The sequence below is a fragment of the Epinephelus fuscoguttatus genome, linkage group LG23 (genome assembly GCF_011397635.1).
Source record: "Epinephelus fuscoguttatus linkage group LG23, E.fuscoguttatus.final_Chr_v1".
Taxonomy (NCBI): domain Eukaryota; kingdom Metazoa; phylum Chordata; class Actinopteri; order Perciformes; family Serranidae; genus Epinephelus; species Epinephelus fuscoguttatus.
The window spans coordinates 29,222,209-29,238,704 of NC_064774.1; the positions used below are offsets into that span (position 1 = coordinate 29,222,209).

Here is a 16,496-nt window from a genome sequence, read left to right on the forward strand (position 1 = left end):
AAAACATCTCCTGTGAAGCCATGCCTTTCCACATTAACAACAAAAATCCAATTTTAAAGACACCCCCTGAAGTGTGCTTCAAGACCACTGGCACCACTATTGGGTGTGGTTGTAGGTACAATAGAGCACATTTCAGACCACACCCAACTACAACTATCAGTGACCCTGGGTATGGTCAGAGGTAAAACAAGTTTGAAACTTTTAACCAGTAGGGGCAGCAAAACCATGACTTTCAGCCTGGTGTTGTTACTTAGCTAAATAAATCACAATCACAGTGGAAATTGCCAGCAACTGACTTTCTAAAATCAATATGAAAGTAATTACATTCACTGACCAGTGCATTTGCAAATTGATACAGTAAAATGGCCAGAGATCAATATAGTCAATAAATGCTGATTTTAGGTTTAGTTTTATTCTAAAGTCAAGTTTCTCCCAAGAAAAAAAAGAGTCTGATAAAGAAAACATTTATGCTATGATTTTTGGCTAGATGAATTTGTTGTTTTCATTTCACTCTAATGGAGTGACTGTGCATACCTTTTTTTAACAGCTTCAGTCTGTCAAGTCAGCTGTATATGGAAATTAAAGAGCCATTAAAAAGAATAAAAACAACATGACAAATTGGTTTAAAAACAGGTGCAAATCCAGCCTCGTAGCAACCTGAAAGACTATTCATAGTTTGTTGAGTAAATGAATATATTAATATCGTGGCAGTCATTTTCACAAATTCATTTAACCTCTAATTACCCTGACTTGAGAGCTCATAACTGCATTGCCCCGCGCTGCCATTTGGGGTTCAACAGAGAACAAAGCCAGGGTCAGCATCAATTATAAAAACAATGGCCCACAGAGGCACATCGTGGCTTTAATTACAGGCCCTAATGGAAAAAGGTCTGCCCAAAACTACTTCAAAATGCAAGCCAATGGGAACAGAATCTATGATTATAGCAGGAACAGTGCACCTACACACATTCACATTCAGCACGCACATTTTTCAGGTGGTTTGTTTGCTTCTCTGTGAGCAGTCAGTATAATATTTGTGAGGGAAAATCTGAATTTTGTCTGATATCAAAGGTCAGTTTAAAAAACACATCAGGTTGACTGTATGATGTTCACCTTCAACCTCCATCCTTTGTGAACAACCTTCCACTCCACCTGAACAATATTAATGTAAATGAGCCAAAAAAACCCTGAAACCTATCAGTGCCAGACTTGCATGAAGAGTGCTAACAGCTGACTGAGATCACTGGTATTCAAATGAATGCAACAGGAGATACAGACTCAAAGGGAGCAGCGGGATAAAAAAAAAATGTGCTTGAGGGAGATGAGATGGCACAACCTCCTTAAATTACAAAACCTCAGCTGTCATATTTAATGTTCAGATTTCATTGATTCCACTTTGGGCTGACATTCACCATTACAAAGGATTTTAAAAAGTCTGGAAGACAATATTTTTGTAGTAAATTAGACCTTTGTGGCTGATCGCTTCAATTCCAATCATGTGTCCAAACTGCACTGCAGACTGTCAAAATGTGGTTGTTGAACGTGCATCTTATGAGAAGATTTACGTAAAACAATGTGGTTAAGATCATATTGCTAAAGTTTGGCCTTTTTTCCTTTCAATCTCTGCTAAAGTCAGACTTAAAAGAAACTTCTTTGTGTCAAACTCAGTTCTCTCTTGGTATGCTCTAATGTGTACATCAAAGCCTGCCACTTCCAAAGCCTTGTATTCATGAGCATACAGCAGCTATCAGTAAAGAGGACGGTGATCACTACACTTTCTCTCACTGTCTGGTCCAACTTACTGTTAATAATGTTGATGTTGTACCTGGCGCATCTTATATTTCTCAGTTGTCATTAATAACTACATTTTATTTCCATTTCTTTAATCGAACCTTCATTGTCATACAGCACTGCCAACATCAGTCATCATCATACCTCTCTGAGAAAGAAAAATGAAGCTTCTTTACTGTTTTTAATGTAATTGATCACTACACAGTGATTTTTAAAGATTTATTTATTTATTTATTTATTTATTTATTTATTTATTTAGAATTTTGGGTTTGAGGGATAAGCGTCCAAAAGCTTTCAACACATTTGGGAATCACTGTCCAACAGCTGCCAATTACAGTAAGCATCTTATGTTCTGATTGTCAATACATTATACCACATGTGCATTTTTGTCCTTGTTTTGTTCTTTAAATTACATGGCCATTGTAAAATCTTAGCTTTAATCCAGAGACATATCATCTTAACCCTGCAACAGGATATTACACTGCATATTCTTACACTATTCTACAACCCCTTTTCTCTCTTAAAAGCACTTCCTTCGGCTGTCTTTGAAGGACAGGTATCTTTCACTGCAATTTATGTATTATTATCTGGTGTCCATGAAACACAACTGCTTTCTTTATTTATTTTCCTGTACAAGCCCATTAGCTATTGTTTTGGTGATTCACATCCCATTGCTTCTTTAACACCCACATGTGTACAAGCTGTCTTTGTTCCTTTTACATAAACAGTTTCTCTGCTAATGAGCTGCTGCTCTGAGTGGCAGCCATGGTGGATGCATGTTCAGGTTGAAATTGCTGGATCAGTTACAGACAAATATTGCAACAAAGTATCAATTTGCCATTACTTTGTCCCTAAATTTAGCAGAAGTGTTGGTGCGACATCAATGAAATATCTCAGCTTGTCAAGACAATTCCATGATATCTGAACCTGGACTCATTTTCCTAGAATTATTCCTAGTTTATACACTCTGTTTTATGGTTATGGTACATTTGTCTTAATGATTTGCTTTTCACCTGTCTATGTGTTCTGCTGCATTTCTTGGTTTGGAGATCATGTCCTTTTAAAGGTCAGTTTAACCAAATCACTCGTAAATAATTGTTCTCTCATTACGCTGGTACCTGGCCATGTCAGTTTTTTAGATTTCATTTGCCCAGGTTTTTAGATGAGATCTCTGCCTTAACCCCACAACAATAGAGGTAAACAGAATTTTGTCTGTGTTGCTCACAACATTTAGAAATATCAGCAGCAACATGTCTTACCCAAAACAGTCTTGTAGCTGTTCTGGATAATCCTTAGATCTCACTTGAACAGTCCTTACACAAACTAGTTTTTATTAAGTAAATAAACCCTGTGGCGACTGTGCACAGCTTCCTCTGTGGTTTATTCAAAGTAACAGGGACAATGTTCGCATGCAAATTTAATAATGTAATTTTTTAAATACAATAAAAACCACAAATGAGATTACATATGGGAGCAGGTGACGAGGTCAAAATCCTCTTACTTCAGACTATGTCATTTTACATTGTAAAATTATAATATATGTTGATGAAGTAAATTTTCTTGTAAAATCAATGTTTGTGGAGAAAATGACGAGACACAATTGTCTGTTGTGTCCATTCCACTAAACTGAATACTGGACAAATCAAGAAATGTCATTACATAGATGCTTCAAAACTAATATTGCCTGTAATTGCCTCTTTGAACCATAAATATTAAAATAATAATTACTGCAGTTTGGCAAACTCCCAGATGCTAGACAGATTGCACATCACCCACCCCTACTTCCAGAGTAAATGGGGTGGAGAGAAAAATACCTCATATACTGACATCTCAAAACCTTGGTCTTTGAAACCAAAACAATCTGCATGGGTAGATATCACTAGCAGTCAGGGACATTGTGCGTTTTTCCTGCTTCATAGTTTTTTACTCTTGTATGCGTTTCATTGCTAAGATCTTTGTTCTCTCTCTCTTTTTTTGTAGTTTTTATGGCTGGGAACTGAATTCTGCTCCCACCGAGTACTGTTCAGCGTTAAATCAATTGGTGCCAAAGTTAGATACCTGAGAGTGCATCTGGTTCAGAACGCAGGGTTCAGACAGGAGGTGGAAGCACCCTTCTACTCTATTTTCTTTTTTTATTTTATTCTATAAAAAGTCAAGCATCATTGCTGTTTGTGATTGATTTACATACTTTATTCACATATGTCCAAACCACTGACTAGAGATAATAGAGATGGATGACAGCTCCCCAAAAATGAAGCCAACCCCCCCCAGTGTCAGCTGATGTGACATGGGCCAAACTAAAAGATCAAAATACACGTCTAATCATTTCTTTCTCACAAATGGTCTCTGTTATTTTAGGTAGTTCTTATCACACTGATGTATGTTTAAGTGTTTGGTTTTCTGTTAAGTTTTATTCACGATTTGTTATTTGATGCTATAAAACCACTGACGTCACGATTGACAGCTATGTGCGCCGATCAGTAGTCTGGTAAGATCACCCTGACGACGTGAGCACAACATTCTGTTCAGCCCCAAACTCCTTCAGTTTGCAGGAGTACTGGCTTTGACAGACAAACTCCTTCAGCCCATCAGTGGTGAAACAACAATGAACATTGGATTCTTACCGGGACAGTGCAGCGACAAATTTAGTAACTTATTCACACCAACAGGGTAAAAGCAAGAAATGTATTCGAATGTATTATATTTTATTACAAGGCATGCTGCACAGAATAATAACAACCCACTGCTCCTCTGCTGAGTCTCCCCCCGATTTATTTTGTGCAGCAGCACTGTGCAGGCAACAGCTGGGCCTGGGGCAGGCACAGGGCAAGCGGTGGGGATGACATCACTGAGCGTCCTTTGGGACTGAGCCTTCATTGAGAACTGTTTGTTATCGATCTTACGGTCCCAGTTTGGACAGGCAGACAAGAGAACCTGCGCGGTCAGGTCAGTTGAACACAAACCCAGATCGAGGGGCAGCGGAGACGCTGCTAGGTGCTCTATTTCTGCAATAACTTCACTTATGCGTTTGTTCTACTAACATTAGAGTTCATTCATTCAAACCTTTATTCAAGACCTGGGAAATCAATTAAATCAAGTTAAAGCTTGCTGCTATGGGGGCCACCATTACTGTTCTGCAAGCAACCGCCTGCAGCAGCAAAGCCAGACTGATACAGAGAGCTTAACAGAATGTTGAACTCACATCAGCAGGATGGTCATACCAGGCTAGCTGACCAGTGTGCTCACAATCAGTGTTGCTGCTCATGATTGGTCAGATGGGTGTATGGCTAGAACTGAACCGAAATAACTTTTTCTGTTTTTACAAAAAGAATGAAGTACTGAAAAAGGTACCATTGGGTACCAATAATAAATCATATGTGCCAGTATTGGTTCAAATGTGAAGTGTAACCAACCCTAGTAGTCTTAGTGTTCTAGAAATTCAAGTTTATTCCACTGAACATAAATCTCTGTGGAGAAGAGCATCAGCTAAATGCCTAAATGATCAAGTAGCACATCATGAATCATCTAGAACAAGACACATGAATATATTGCAAGTGCCACATCTCATCATTAAAAATGTACCCGTGGAATGATGCGCTCTCCCTATCCAAAGTGAGCAGGCAGCAAGCCCTTAAAAACAAGCTTTCCTTTGACATGGCCCCTTCACCGGAGAGCTAACACAGCGAGACATGGATTTGTTAGTACAGACATCTAAAGTGTCTTAAAACCAACTAAAAGAGAGAGAGAGAGACCTTTACATTCCCACCCACATGTTAGATAAAAGGAATAAATACACCGCTGCACTGGCAGTCAGCCATAATGACCCAATTAACGGTCCTCAAACCAAAGAACATCTCTGAAAATAAATTAACACTGAGCAAATTAATATCTTCATGCTGTCTTTCTCGTTCTTGCTTTACTCTCCATTTCTCACTGTTGATCGGCCATAGCTCTCTCTCCCCGATTTCCTCTTGTTCCATTTTCTGCTCCTTACCTTTCTCTCTCTATCTCTCTCTCTCTCTCTCTCTCTCTCTCTCTCCATTTCAAAAGGACAAATGTTTCCTGCAGTCACTGTAGCACTGCATTGGTATTCTGCTCTCAATTTAGCCAAGAGCCAGGCAGCAGTATCTGCTTCCAGCAACCACACAGCAATCTGACACAGAGCACACAGAGAGAGAGGCAGAAAAGCTTGAAGAATTAAAGGAACTGAGAAATATGAGAGAGAGAGAGACAGCAAGAAAGAGAGAGAGCCAGACAGACCTATATGGCTGTCCAGCAGTGACATCATTTGCTGTACAATAGGGTCTCTAAACAGCAATAACTTTCACAAGAAGCGAATGCTTTAGTTTGGCTTCTTCAGAGAGCAAAAGACAAAACAATACAGCTTCTCTGACTGGTGAGGACTGTTCTAGACTTTCTACATCAAAACAAGCTATGCTTTGATCAAAATCATGGCTGCATGCGGATTTTATTATTATTACTTCAGATCTATCAAAAGCAATAGTCCATGAAAAAAAAAACTGAACAAAATATTTTGTTTGGGTTGATTTCCTTTTCAGCGCTGTCAAAGCTTATCTCTGGGTGCCACAAAAATGCAACACTTCAAACAATTGACACATAACTGCTGGCAAAGTAGTTATCTGCCTTTTGAAGATCCAGTAATTACAAGTCATTTCATCACACAGGACAAGGTAGGAGCAACTGAGACTATTGATTATTATGGATTATGCGATGCAATGTTAATAGTACATACAACAGGGGGGGGCGGGAGAATGGAGATAATGGGGGATGAAGGGCTTTTCCCCACCATTACAAATAATCAAGACAGAGCAAGCAATGTCTGATGGAGGCATAGGGAATGAGAGAATTCACAAGCAAGGTGTGGAGATGCAGACAGTTTGAAAGAAAGAGAGGAGGGAGATAAGTGCAGGGGGAGGAGGGGCAGGAGTAGGAAGTGCTGACAGCGGGTAAAGGTGAAAGAGAGATAAGTGGAGTAAGGGAGTGAGCTTGGGAGAGACAGAGCGGGGGAGGGAGGTGAAGAGAGATGGAAAGCCCAGATAGCCTTGAGAAGAGAAGGTTGGAGGCGGGTGAAGGAAATGCTGCGGGACTAAAAGAAACACGAGAGATGGATGAACGTAAAGCAGAGGGAAAAACCATAGATATGGAAATGGGATGTGTCAGTGAAGGAGGGAGCCAGAGGTGTAAAACAGAACAGAGTTTGACATGAGCTGACAGCACAGGAGCACATCCCAAGAGCAAACGAAGGCAAGAGCAGGGTGTACACCCAAGACAATGGGCTTGGAGAGAAAGAAAGAAAGAAGACAGAGAAATAATGAAAAAAGAAAGGAAGAAATATACATAGCAAAAAACAGCAGGAAAGAAAGCCAGCTGAAAAGCAGACCTTCAATGTGTGATTTTGCATTTGAAATATTCTGTTATAGATATTCAGCACCTTTGATGTTAAGAATTGTTTTAGAAAAAAATCCCAGCCACAGTCAAAGTAGCACCTGTGCCACGTCTAAATCTCTTGTATGAGTCACATAATCCCTAAGAAAGTGTTTTTTCTCAACAACTCAATCTTTCAAGCGATGAAACTTTTTAAAAACAATTTTGACAATAGACTGAAAATAGCAGTATGCCTGCCTTTTCAGAAAGCATCTCAACCTCGTCCCTCTTCGCCCTCACTATGTCTACACCTCAGCTGTTACATCCCACTAGAACAGAGATCCTACTGCCTCACACCAAAGAAACAAGTCACTTGTGACTTCACTACAAGACATGTAGAAAAGGTCAAGAAGAGACTAGTCTAGTATAATTTATACACATCAGAACTGTACAATTTGCTTTACTATGCAGGACCTCTCAAACCACTGACCTTAGAGGAATTAATTGCTACAAAGTGACCAAAAAAACCCTTCAAGGTAAAGGTCATATTTCCAACATCTCATGACATACTACAGACTTGGAGTAACCAAGCAAACAATGCAAACTTACACACAAACACAGACTTAACCTAAAACAGAGAATACTGCACAGGAACGATGCAATGAACCCATGGTTAAGCAGGTAGAGTATGATGGTTCCTTACCTTCCTTGCAGTACTTCCCCTTGAAGCGGGTGTGGGTGCAGTCACAGTGAACTTCTCCATACTGAATAGAGCAAAACCCTCCATTGAAGCACGGGTTCTGTTTGGTGCAGAGGTACTCCAGGTCGCTCTGAATGCCCTGGCTATTTAACAAAGTGGGAGGCATCTCCCCCACCTTCAGATTGGAGATCAAGCCCTGGAACGGTGGCTCGTACTTCACTGTGCTAGACGTCAGTGCAGAGAGGCGCACATCCGGTGGGATCCCGCCCACAAACAGGTCACTGACCACTGCCATCTCCTTCCTCTTTGATTTAACCTCAGCCACTTTTGTCTCACCGTCGACCATCAGGAGTGTTTCGCGGAAGTTGCGCGTGAGCAAGACCATGTGCCAGCGGTCATCATTCACCCGTGTCTCCATATGCAATGTGGCCGGCTCGGCACAGTGGATGGCGAAGCGCAGCTGGAGGCGCCCGCCAGCAATCAGAAGCTCCAAGAAGTCGCAGTTGCCGCCATCATCCAGGTAGAGTACCAAGGCTTTGCTGATGTTGGTCTTGAGACTGAAGCTCAGCTCGCCCACTGATCCAGCTTCCCAGCGTCCGTAGCGTGCCCACTGGCCAGGTGCCCCACCAAATTCCAACATCTTCACTGTAGTGAGCAGGCTGAAGAGGGCCAGAGGCCACAGGGGCCAACACAGGAATCTTAACCCCCTTGTCATGCTCAAAGTTCCCAAGTTTCCCCTTCTCTACTTGATGCCTTATTGGTCTACTACACCCCCAAGGTAAGGCTGAGCTTCACTGTGGCTAAGAGATTTTGAATGTAAACAAGGAGTATTATATATCACTGAACTGGAATATCAAGCTCACTGGGTAAAATAATCCTCACAGGGGCTCTACTCCAATTTTCCTGGCGAATCAGCAGTTTTTTCCTCTTCTCTCTGATGCTCTAATTCTTGTCCTTATCCTGACTCTCTCCTTCGTCTCTCCATCAGTTGGTGCCTCTGGGACTTGGAGGAAAGGAATGAGGAATAACAGGAGAGAGTAAAAGAGGGGGGGGTATGATAATTTCAACACAGCCGTTTCTTCAAAAGCCTCTTGGTCTATCCTGGACCGAAAATAGAATCTTCGTCTCTAGAATCCAGATCTCAGTGCAATTTCCAGGAAATTTGAGCTGCCGCCAAAAGCTTGGGGGAAGAGTTATCCGATTGTGATCTTTCTTTAAGGGGAGTGCAAGCAGAAGAAAATGAGCAAAAGAGTGAGGGAGCCGCAGAGTAGACGGGTATCAGAGTCTGCTGGTGTCTGCTGGAGCAAACGATGCGTTCATGGTTTCAGTGTAAACCCATTCTTCTCCAGAAATTTGGGGCCTAAAAAGCTTCACACAGGTATGGATCCCATTGTCATGGTGGCAGGTGGGGATCTGGAGGAAACACACATACAAAATAAAAACAAACAAATGTAAATAACATACAAAATTTGACACATCCCAAGCTAAGTTAATCAGCAGTTTTTCATTTTCACATGCTATTTAATCTCTGTTATCTTTCATCTTCTTGGCCTGTAGTTTGCTTTCGCCTGTGGCTTTAGACACCATGTACTATATAAAAATCCCTTCGCTCTTTTCAGTTGAAAGCTGACACTTCAAAAAAAAAGTTTGTCTAAAGCCACGCGATAAATAAGCTTTCTGAGTTTTGCATGGCTCCATACTTCCCAGAGGGGCCTGAGTAATATGAATGTCTTATTTCATCTGCTCCCTCTCAGTCATGCCAACAGATATGTCAACCAATGTACTGAACCTCAACATAATGGTTTCATATGCAGTGAAGATAGCTGTCATCCATACACACTTTCTGGCCAATCAGCAAAAGAGTATAATACATCACAACCTTCCATGGTGGCGCACATATACACACGCTATGAACATGCATATGCAAACACACACATCATTAAATCAAATGCGATTCAGAGTGGAGTGCTGCAGAGTCAATAGCTGTCTGAACAGCCAGTCTTGACCCTGGGGCTCGGCCTAATCCCTAGCCATTATTTCTTGAGTGAGATCTAATTTCCATCACAAACAGTCTACAATTAAAGCTAGGCTCACCCCTGCACATGCTCCCTTGTGCTATCCTGCCTGGCTTCAAAGTGACAACAGCAATGACGCTAGCGTGCACGAAGGGAAGGGAGGGAGGGAGGGCGAAATACAGACAGAGAGAGAGCAAGGAAAAGAAAGGCTGCATAATCATGATCTCAGAGGGGCGAGGCTTAACACCGATGGAGAAAGATGAGGGAGGACAGAGGGGACAGACAGAGCTGTGAGAAACACAAGAGGGCGGAGGACAAATAATATCGGGGCTATTTTTCTCTGGGTGATGTTCATATGGGCAAGCAGGGGAAAGCAGTGCTGCTTTTCGATGGAACTTATGAGGTTGTGTTTTCAACATGGGACACACAGTGCACATCACCCTTGGCATTTAAGTGCCTCAGGATGGAAGACAATCTGCTTAGGCAACCGACAGTAAAGATGGATGTTACGTCACATAAAACAAACTTAACATTCACAAGCTCTGACAATACATCTATGTCTGTATAATCTGACACCTCTTTGTACTATGTCCTATTGCCCTAATGAAAATATTTAATTTAATTTGAAGAAAAAGTCAACATATGCCCAAGGTACTGACCTCAACTATTAAACAATTCTTGCTAAGGAGCCTGACTGGACTGCCAATCTCAAAATCAAATCACTGCAGTTGTGGGAAAATGTGGTTATAAAACATAGGAGCATTCCTGTTGGCCAGTATGGGGGTGCTGATTGTCTGATTACACTTAGAATTGCTTGCTTTCTCCCAATAAATCACAATATATGACCTATTTTAGTATAAATGCTTTAATCACAGTAAACACTTAAAAACATGGCGCTCTCAGAGCACCAAATATTCTTTTAAACTTATGAAAGGCTCTGTCAAAATTAGCAGGGGGAGGTGTGTACAAACAGCTGTTTTCTCCTTGTTGTTTGCATCTCTCTCTCCTTCTCTCTAAGAGAAAATCAAACGATCTGTTTACATCCATGGAAAGCAAGCAGGATCCAAACTAAGTGATGTGTTCGTCTGACTGTCTTATCATCTGTCTGTCTGACTATGTGTCTGTCTGACAATCTTATCCACTCCCTCTCATACCACGGACAGCGCTGTACCGTAACTTCATACGCTGAATATTATTCGTCCTATTATAAAATACACTCTTATGCCAAGTCAAGAAAACTACCAGTCACCGATAGGCCTTACAATAACCGCTGTTGTGAGTGATTTCACAGTTGTAACAAAAGGTTGACACTGTGCTTGATGTAAACATTGCACTTTACCCAGCCATCTTGATCATCACAACAAAATCAGTGATGTTTAACATGTACGTCAAGTTTTTTTAGTCTTAGCAATGGAGGGCTTTTTGTGATAAACAGCTCTATTTGTAATCCTACAGTGTCAAAATCCAATTAGTGTTCTCACTTTGGTGACACTGATGATAACAAGTTACAGTGGCAGCTTAGCAGCATGTATCTGCGGCAATGCATGTCAACTGGTACAAAAGAGAGTGCAAAAAGAAAACACTGGCAGGTAGTTTAACCACTATGTTTAGCTCTTTTCCTGCCAGTCACCCTTCTAAATTTCAGCTGGTGATGTGATCTGCTGTCTGCGTTGAGTACATGGCTTCTTGACCTACAGTTCTGGAGTTTCTGACAGCAAAACGAGGTCTGGAGTCCTGTGTGTTATGCCTCATGATTCCCACTTTTCATACACTTTCATGTCTACACATCTGGAACCAAGAACACATGACTGATCCCGTCTTACTGTATGTCAGACTGTTGTTAAATGTGAGAAGCTGTCAGACAAAATGTCTTCTAATATGTGGCAGGCACAGCATGCCTCTAGGAATGATAAAACCAGGGCTGGTTTATTTTGGTCTCTGAGTGACAGGGTACGATCTGCATGTTTGCACATTTTTCCCTCGTTTGCTGGCATAAACATATACGTATGCTACTGTAAATTAACAGAAATGATTAGAAATGTAGAAATGTATGTCCTGTTTAGAGACAAGAATGATGCTTTGAGACACGTCTGGATAGGTACTGTGTGATTTGAATATACAAAAAACAAAATTAAAAACACTTCTTTCTATATGCAGACATATACTACCTCATGAGTAAACAGCCTGCAGTTTTAGACACACGCAACCACCCACCCCCACACACAGATCATGACATTGTTTTAATTGCCATTATGAACATCAACAAAAACATGATAAAACACTTTGGGACCAAAAGAATTGCATTTTGTGAACAATTTGAGAGCTTACGCTTGTTTAATCAACCATTCTTTTAACCACATCTGTGTCCCTTATGGGTAAATAGATTTGGAATATTCCCTGGCCAAATTGAATATTCATTGAGTTATTTCTGTCTGTTTGGGGACTCTCTACTGCTACAGACACAAGCAGCATCTCCCCTTCTTTCCACAGTGCTGTGTTTATGAAGGTTTACTATGTTCAGTGTCTCCTCCATGCATTGTGTTGCTAGTTATTAGGGGGTATTGGCCCCGGTACTATTAAATCCCAAGGACACTGAGGAAACATAACAAGCCTCAAGAGATAACTAGAGCTCCGAGGGTTGTGGTGTGTGTGTGTGTGTGTGTGTGTGTGTGTGTGTGTGGTTATGATTGATTCTAGTTGCGTGTGCAGCTGTCTGCATTCAGCAAAGCAACTGTCCTTGTGTGACAGCACAGTGTTCATCTGGACCGTGTATACTCAGTGCGAGTTTGTGTGTGTCTATATTTATGCCTGCATTTGGGATTATCATTTTTGTTACAGTTGTAGTCCACAATGTCTCCTCTACAGCATTTGGTCACAGCATTGTTTTACAAATGACATGTACGATGCAGATTTGGTCCAGTTTCAATCCAAAAATAACATGTTTGCCATTCCCCCCCCTCCCAAACTGCTAGCATGACATCCATCTGCCTCAATTCTCTCCTCAAGAAAAAGGACAGCTTTCTAGCACAATGCTTGGCTGAGCTGTGGCAGAGCTGTGCAACTTGACTGAAAGAGCCATCTATACCCAGCCTCATACACCCTGACCCGACTCCTTGTCCAAGTGAAGCTCTGCAACCCTCAGGATAACTGCATGGTCATGTGAGCCACCACCGACCCATTTCTTCTCACATCATCCCATGGGGAATGCTGGCACAATCTTAACAGAAACTCTGCTCAAACTCCAAGAGTCTCTGGCTACATCTATACCGCAGTGGAAAATGTCCCATTTATTATTTCTATTCCATCACTTGTGACAACGCCCCCCTTTGCACCTTGCATTTAAATGCATCTGGCATCCAGACTGTACCTATATACGATTAACCTGATTATATGAACACCTGGAAATAATTTGTCTCCAATCACTATGTCCAAGTGCGATACCCACACCAGCATCGGAAATGCTGCAGATGCTCCATTCCTCCTCTCTGACTACTGAGTGTGCGCAGTCTCTTCCTGCATCTGTCCTTTCAAATTAAATTCCCACATAGTCCAGGCATATAGATTTTGATTTATTTTGACAAGGCGCAACTCCTAATAGAGTTTCATATTTGTTTTTTGTTTTTGTTTTTTTTAAATTTTTTATTTTGTTGTGTTCTGGGGGGGGTTCTGCGACTAAGCGACCAACGAAATCTTGCCAACTAATGACCTCTCTGGTCGAATATCCTTTGGTTGACTATTAGGCAGTCCCGCTAGAAAATGCCATCACAATAATTAACACAAATGAAAGTCCGCAATATTTGCGGGGACTTGCAATTTTTCAAAAGTCCTGTGATTTTTCTGCATTTTCCGGCTGAGCGGAAGTTGTCACGCATGCAACGTCATTTGAAACGTCATCACACGTGTCATCAAATCGCACTAATGGCATTGCAATATGGAGAAACGCTCTGTATTGACATAAGAATTTGTACTGTTTAAATGTATATGTGTTGAATGTATGAAAATGTTATGTTTACAGAAGATGTAGCTTACATGTTGTTTTACAGTCACATTGTGTGGTTTGAGAGTTACAATATTCACTCAGGATTTTTTGCAACATTATTGGAGTCCATGTTTTGAAACTAATTAAATAAAACTAAAGAGAACTATAAATAACATTTGCAGCTATTTTTGTAATATTCAGTATGATTATTATAGCAAGTGATTACATGACTTATTTTTTTGGAAGTAGTAATTAAAAAAATCTTTTAATTTTTTTTTTCTCCTTTTGGCATGAGCTGCAATTTCCTGCAAAAAAATTACATACAGTCAATATGTGCAATTTTTATCGCAATTTTTGACAAAATTGGCCTCAAATTCAAAGGTTTTTGGCCACAATTTCAAGGGAGTTTTTTGCCGTGAGATCCTGGAGGGACTGATTAGGGGGCCCTAGTGTCCAGCTGTGAATTAATTAATCTATTTTCTTTTTCAACCCAGTGGTATCTGAATTGGTACTCGACAAGTTTAGGTATCAGAGTTGATCACAGGAAGGAAAAAGTGGTATCAAAAAATCTTTACAAACAGCCGAACGTTTGTAGCTGTTCTCTACCATGTGATTTGCCATTACTTTATAAATGGCTCTATTGCTATATGGATTGTCAAATTTCACCAGCACATTTCAGTCAGCTCAAACTGAAAGCACACACTGGTCTTGTCTTGATTCTGGCCTGTTCAGTATACACCTGCCACCCCAAACAAGCCCCACCTCTGCCTGTCAACAACTATTAGGATGAGAATTTTTTTTAATGTTTGTCATTAAAGAAAAACTGAAATACATAGGGTGCAAATGATGGTATTATCTGCATTTTCAGAGAGAAAATTGATGTAAAAATAAAAATGTAAAACTAATTTTAACAATTATGCTCAGTTACATATTTCTGCCCACTCAGTTGTTGCATGTGGATTGAGAATGTAATTGCATTTACACTTATGTGTCATGTGGTCACAATGCATCCCTGATCATCTCCGGAGGTGGTTTGGCCAATTGGATCACAATGTGTCCTCGATGTTTTGGGTGCATTAAGACCTGTCAGGGCTCAACAATAAGGATTTCCCGATTGCCCGGGGCAAGTAAAACTCAGGGTCGGGCATGTAAACTAAAAACTCACTTGCCTGATCGAGCACGTTGCTAAAAATAGTAAAAGTTAATAACTAATTGATAAAATAAATGTATTTTAAAACGTGCTCTTCTGCCTAAAGTCAGAGGCACAGCTATGTAACAATGTCCTGCCCACAGCCCCCATTGATATGATACGGACGCTTCGTATAATAACATAACAATATACTATTTCTCTCCACTGCTCTCTGTATCGCACATGGTGAAGTTCCGCCACACACACAGGTGAGCACGCTAGAGAGGCTCGGGCCGCATTTTCCTGACCAAACCTGACCCCGAGCCCGGTGCAGTTTGTCAGCTGACAAAGTTATTGTTATGGACACTGTGTAAATAACCATCAACAGACTGCTGTTACGCACAGACGCGCTCGCACAGCAGCTCAGCATGGCACTCTTGGTGCTGAGCTTGTGTTGCGTTCAGGCGTTGGCACGTAAATAACAACTTCCAACACTTAAATAGGTTATAGCACAAAACAGCAGCATGTCATGTGACTTTTAACTTTCATTATGTTCAATAAAATTGTATGTTCCTAAATCTTGAAACACCTCATTTCACCTGCTCATTACTGTGCACACATGTACTGTATGTACTTAGTCCTAAAGAGCCCTTCTGGTGCCAGTAGATACATAGAAACATCCCAGCAGGCTGTGCTTTGCAAGCATACAAAAAAGTTTCACGCAGTTGAAAATTATTTTTCATGCGTGTGCTTCACCTCCGCTGCTACAACTCCATCCTAGGGGAAACACTGCTGTGTGCGTTTTGTGCAACAGGTGGATGTGGTAGTCTACTGGTAGAGCAGAGAGAGAGCTAAGTAGCGTTGAAGTAGAGTAGAGCAGGGCAGAGAGATGGAAGCAAAATATATTAAACCCGGTGTTAATACAGCAGAACTGGAGAGAGGGGTGAAAAATAAATAGAGGTCGGCGTGGCTCAAGTAGGGTGCAAAATTATAGATGGAGAACGATTGACAAATTTTTCACTTTAAGCCCTGACACTGTCATTTTTGTGTAGGAATTAAGCTACAATACATGACATATGTTGTTTTAATTAATAAATACAGTGTGAATAAAGATTACATAACATAAAAATAACTGCAGTCTTTGTTATTTGATAGCTGCTTAAATTAAACAATTTTTATAGGGCAAGTAAAAACTGACTTCGGGCAAGTAGATCTCTGACCAACTTGCCCGACCGGGCAAGTGAAAAAAAACCTTAGCGTTGAACCCTGCCTGTACTTTTATGTGGTCACTATCTGATCACTAAAAACACATTTTAATTCAAGGTGTGAAGGAGGTCATAGATCAGATGTTCTTGATATTTATGATAACAAGAAAAAAACTGCATTTAATAATTCTGTGCCACAGTTGTTTTACTCATTTATCTGAATGCTGCAATTGGAAGTACCCAATAACTGCCATGATAATCAACAATCAGTAAATGTTAAAACATTTGTGAG

The 16,496-nt window shown here is 40.7% G+C and overlaps 1 protein-coding gene across 6 annotated transcripts in view; it reads right to left on the reverse strand.

Annotated features, from left to right (window-relative positions):
- nrxn2b (neurexin 2b) overlaps positions 1-16,496 on the reverse strand; it is an 812,698-nt gene that overhangs the window by 709,217 nt on the left and 86,985 nt on the right. For all 6 annotated transcript variants that reach the window (XM_049567815.1, XM_049567813.1, XM_049567811.1 and 3 more), the window contains exon 2: positions 7,880-9,289. In XM_049567815.1, coding sequence (XP_049423772.1) covers positions 7,880-8,591 — 712 coding nt within the window. In that variant the 5' untranslated portion in view covers positions 8,592-9,289. The remainder of the gene's footprint in view (positions 1-7,879; positions 9,290-16,496) is intronic.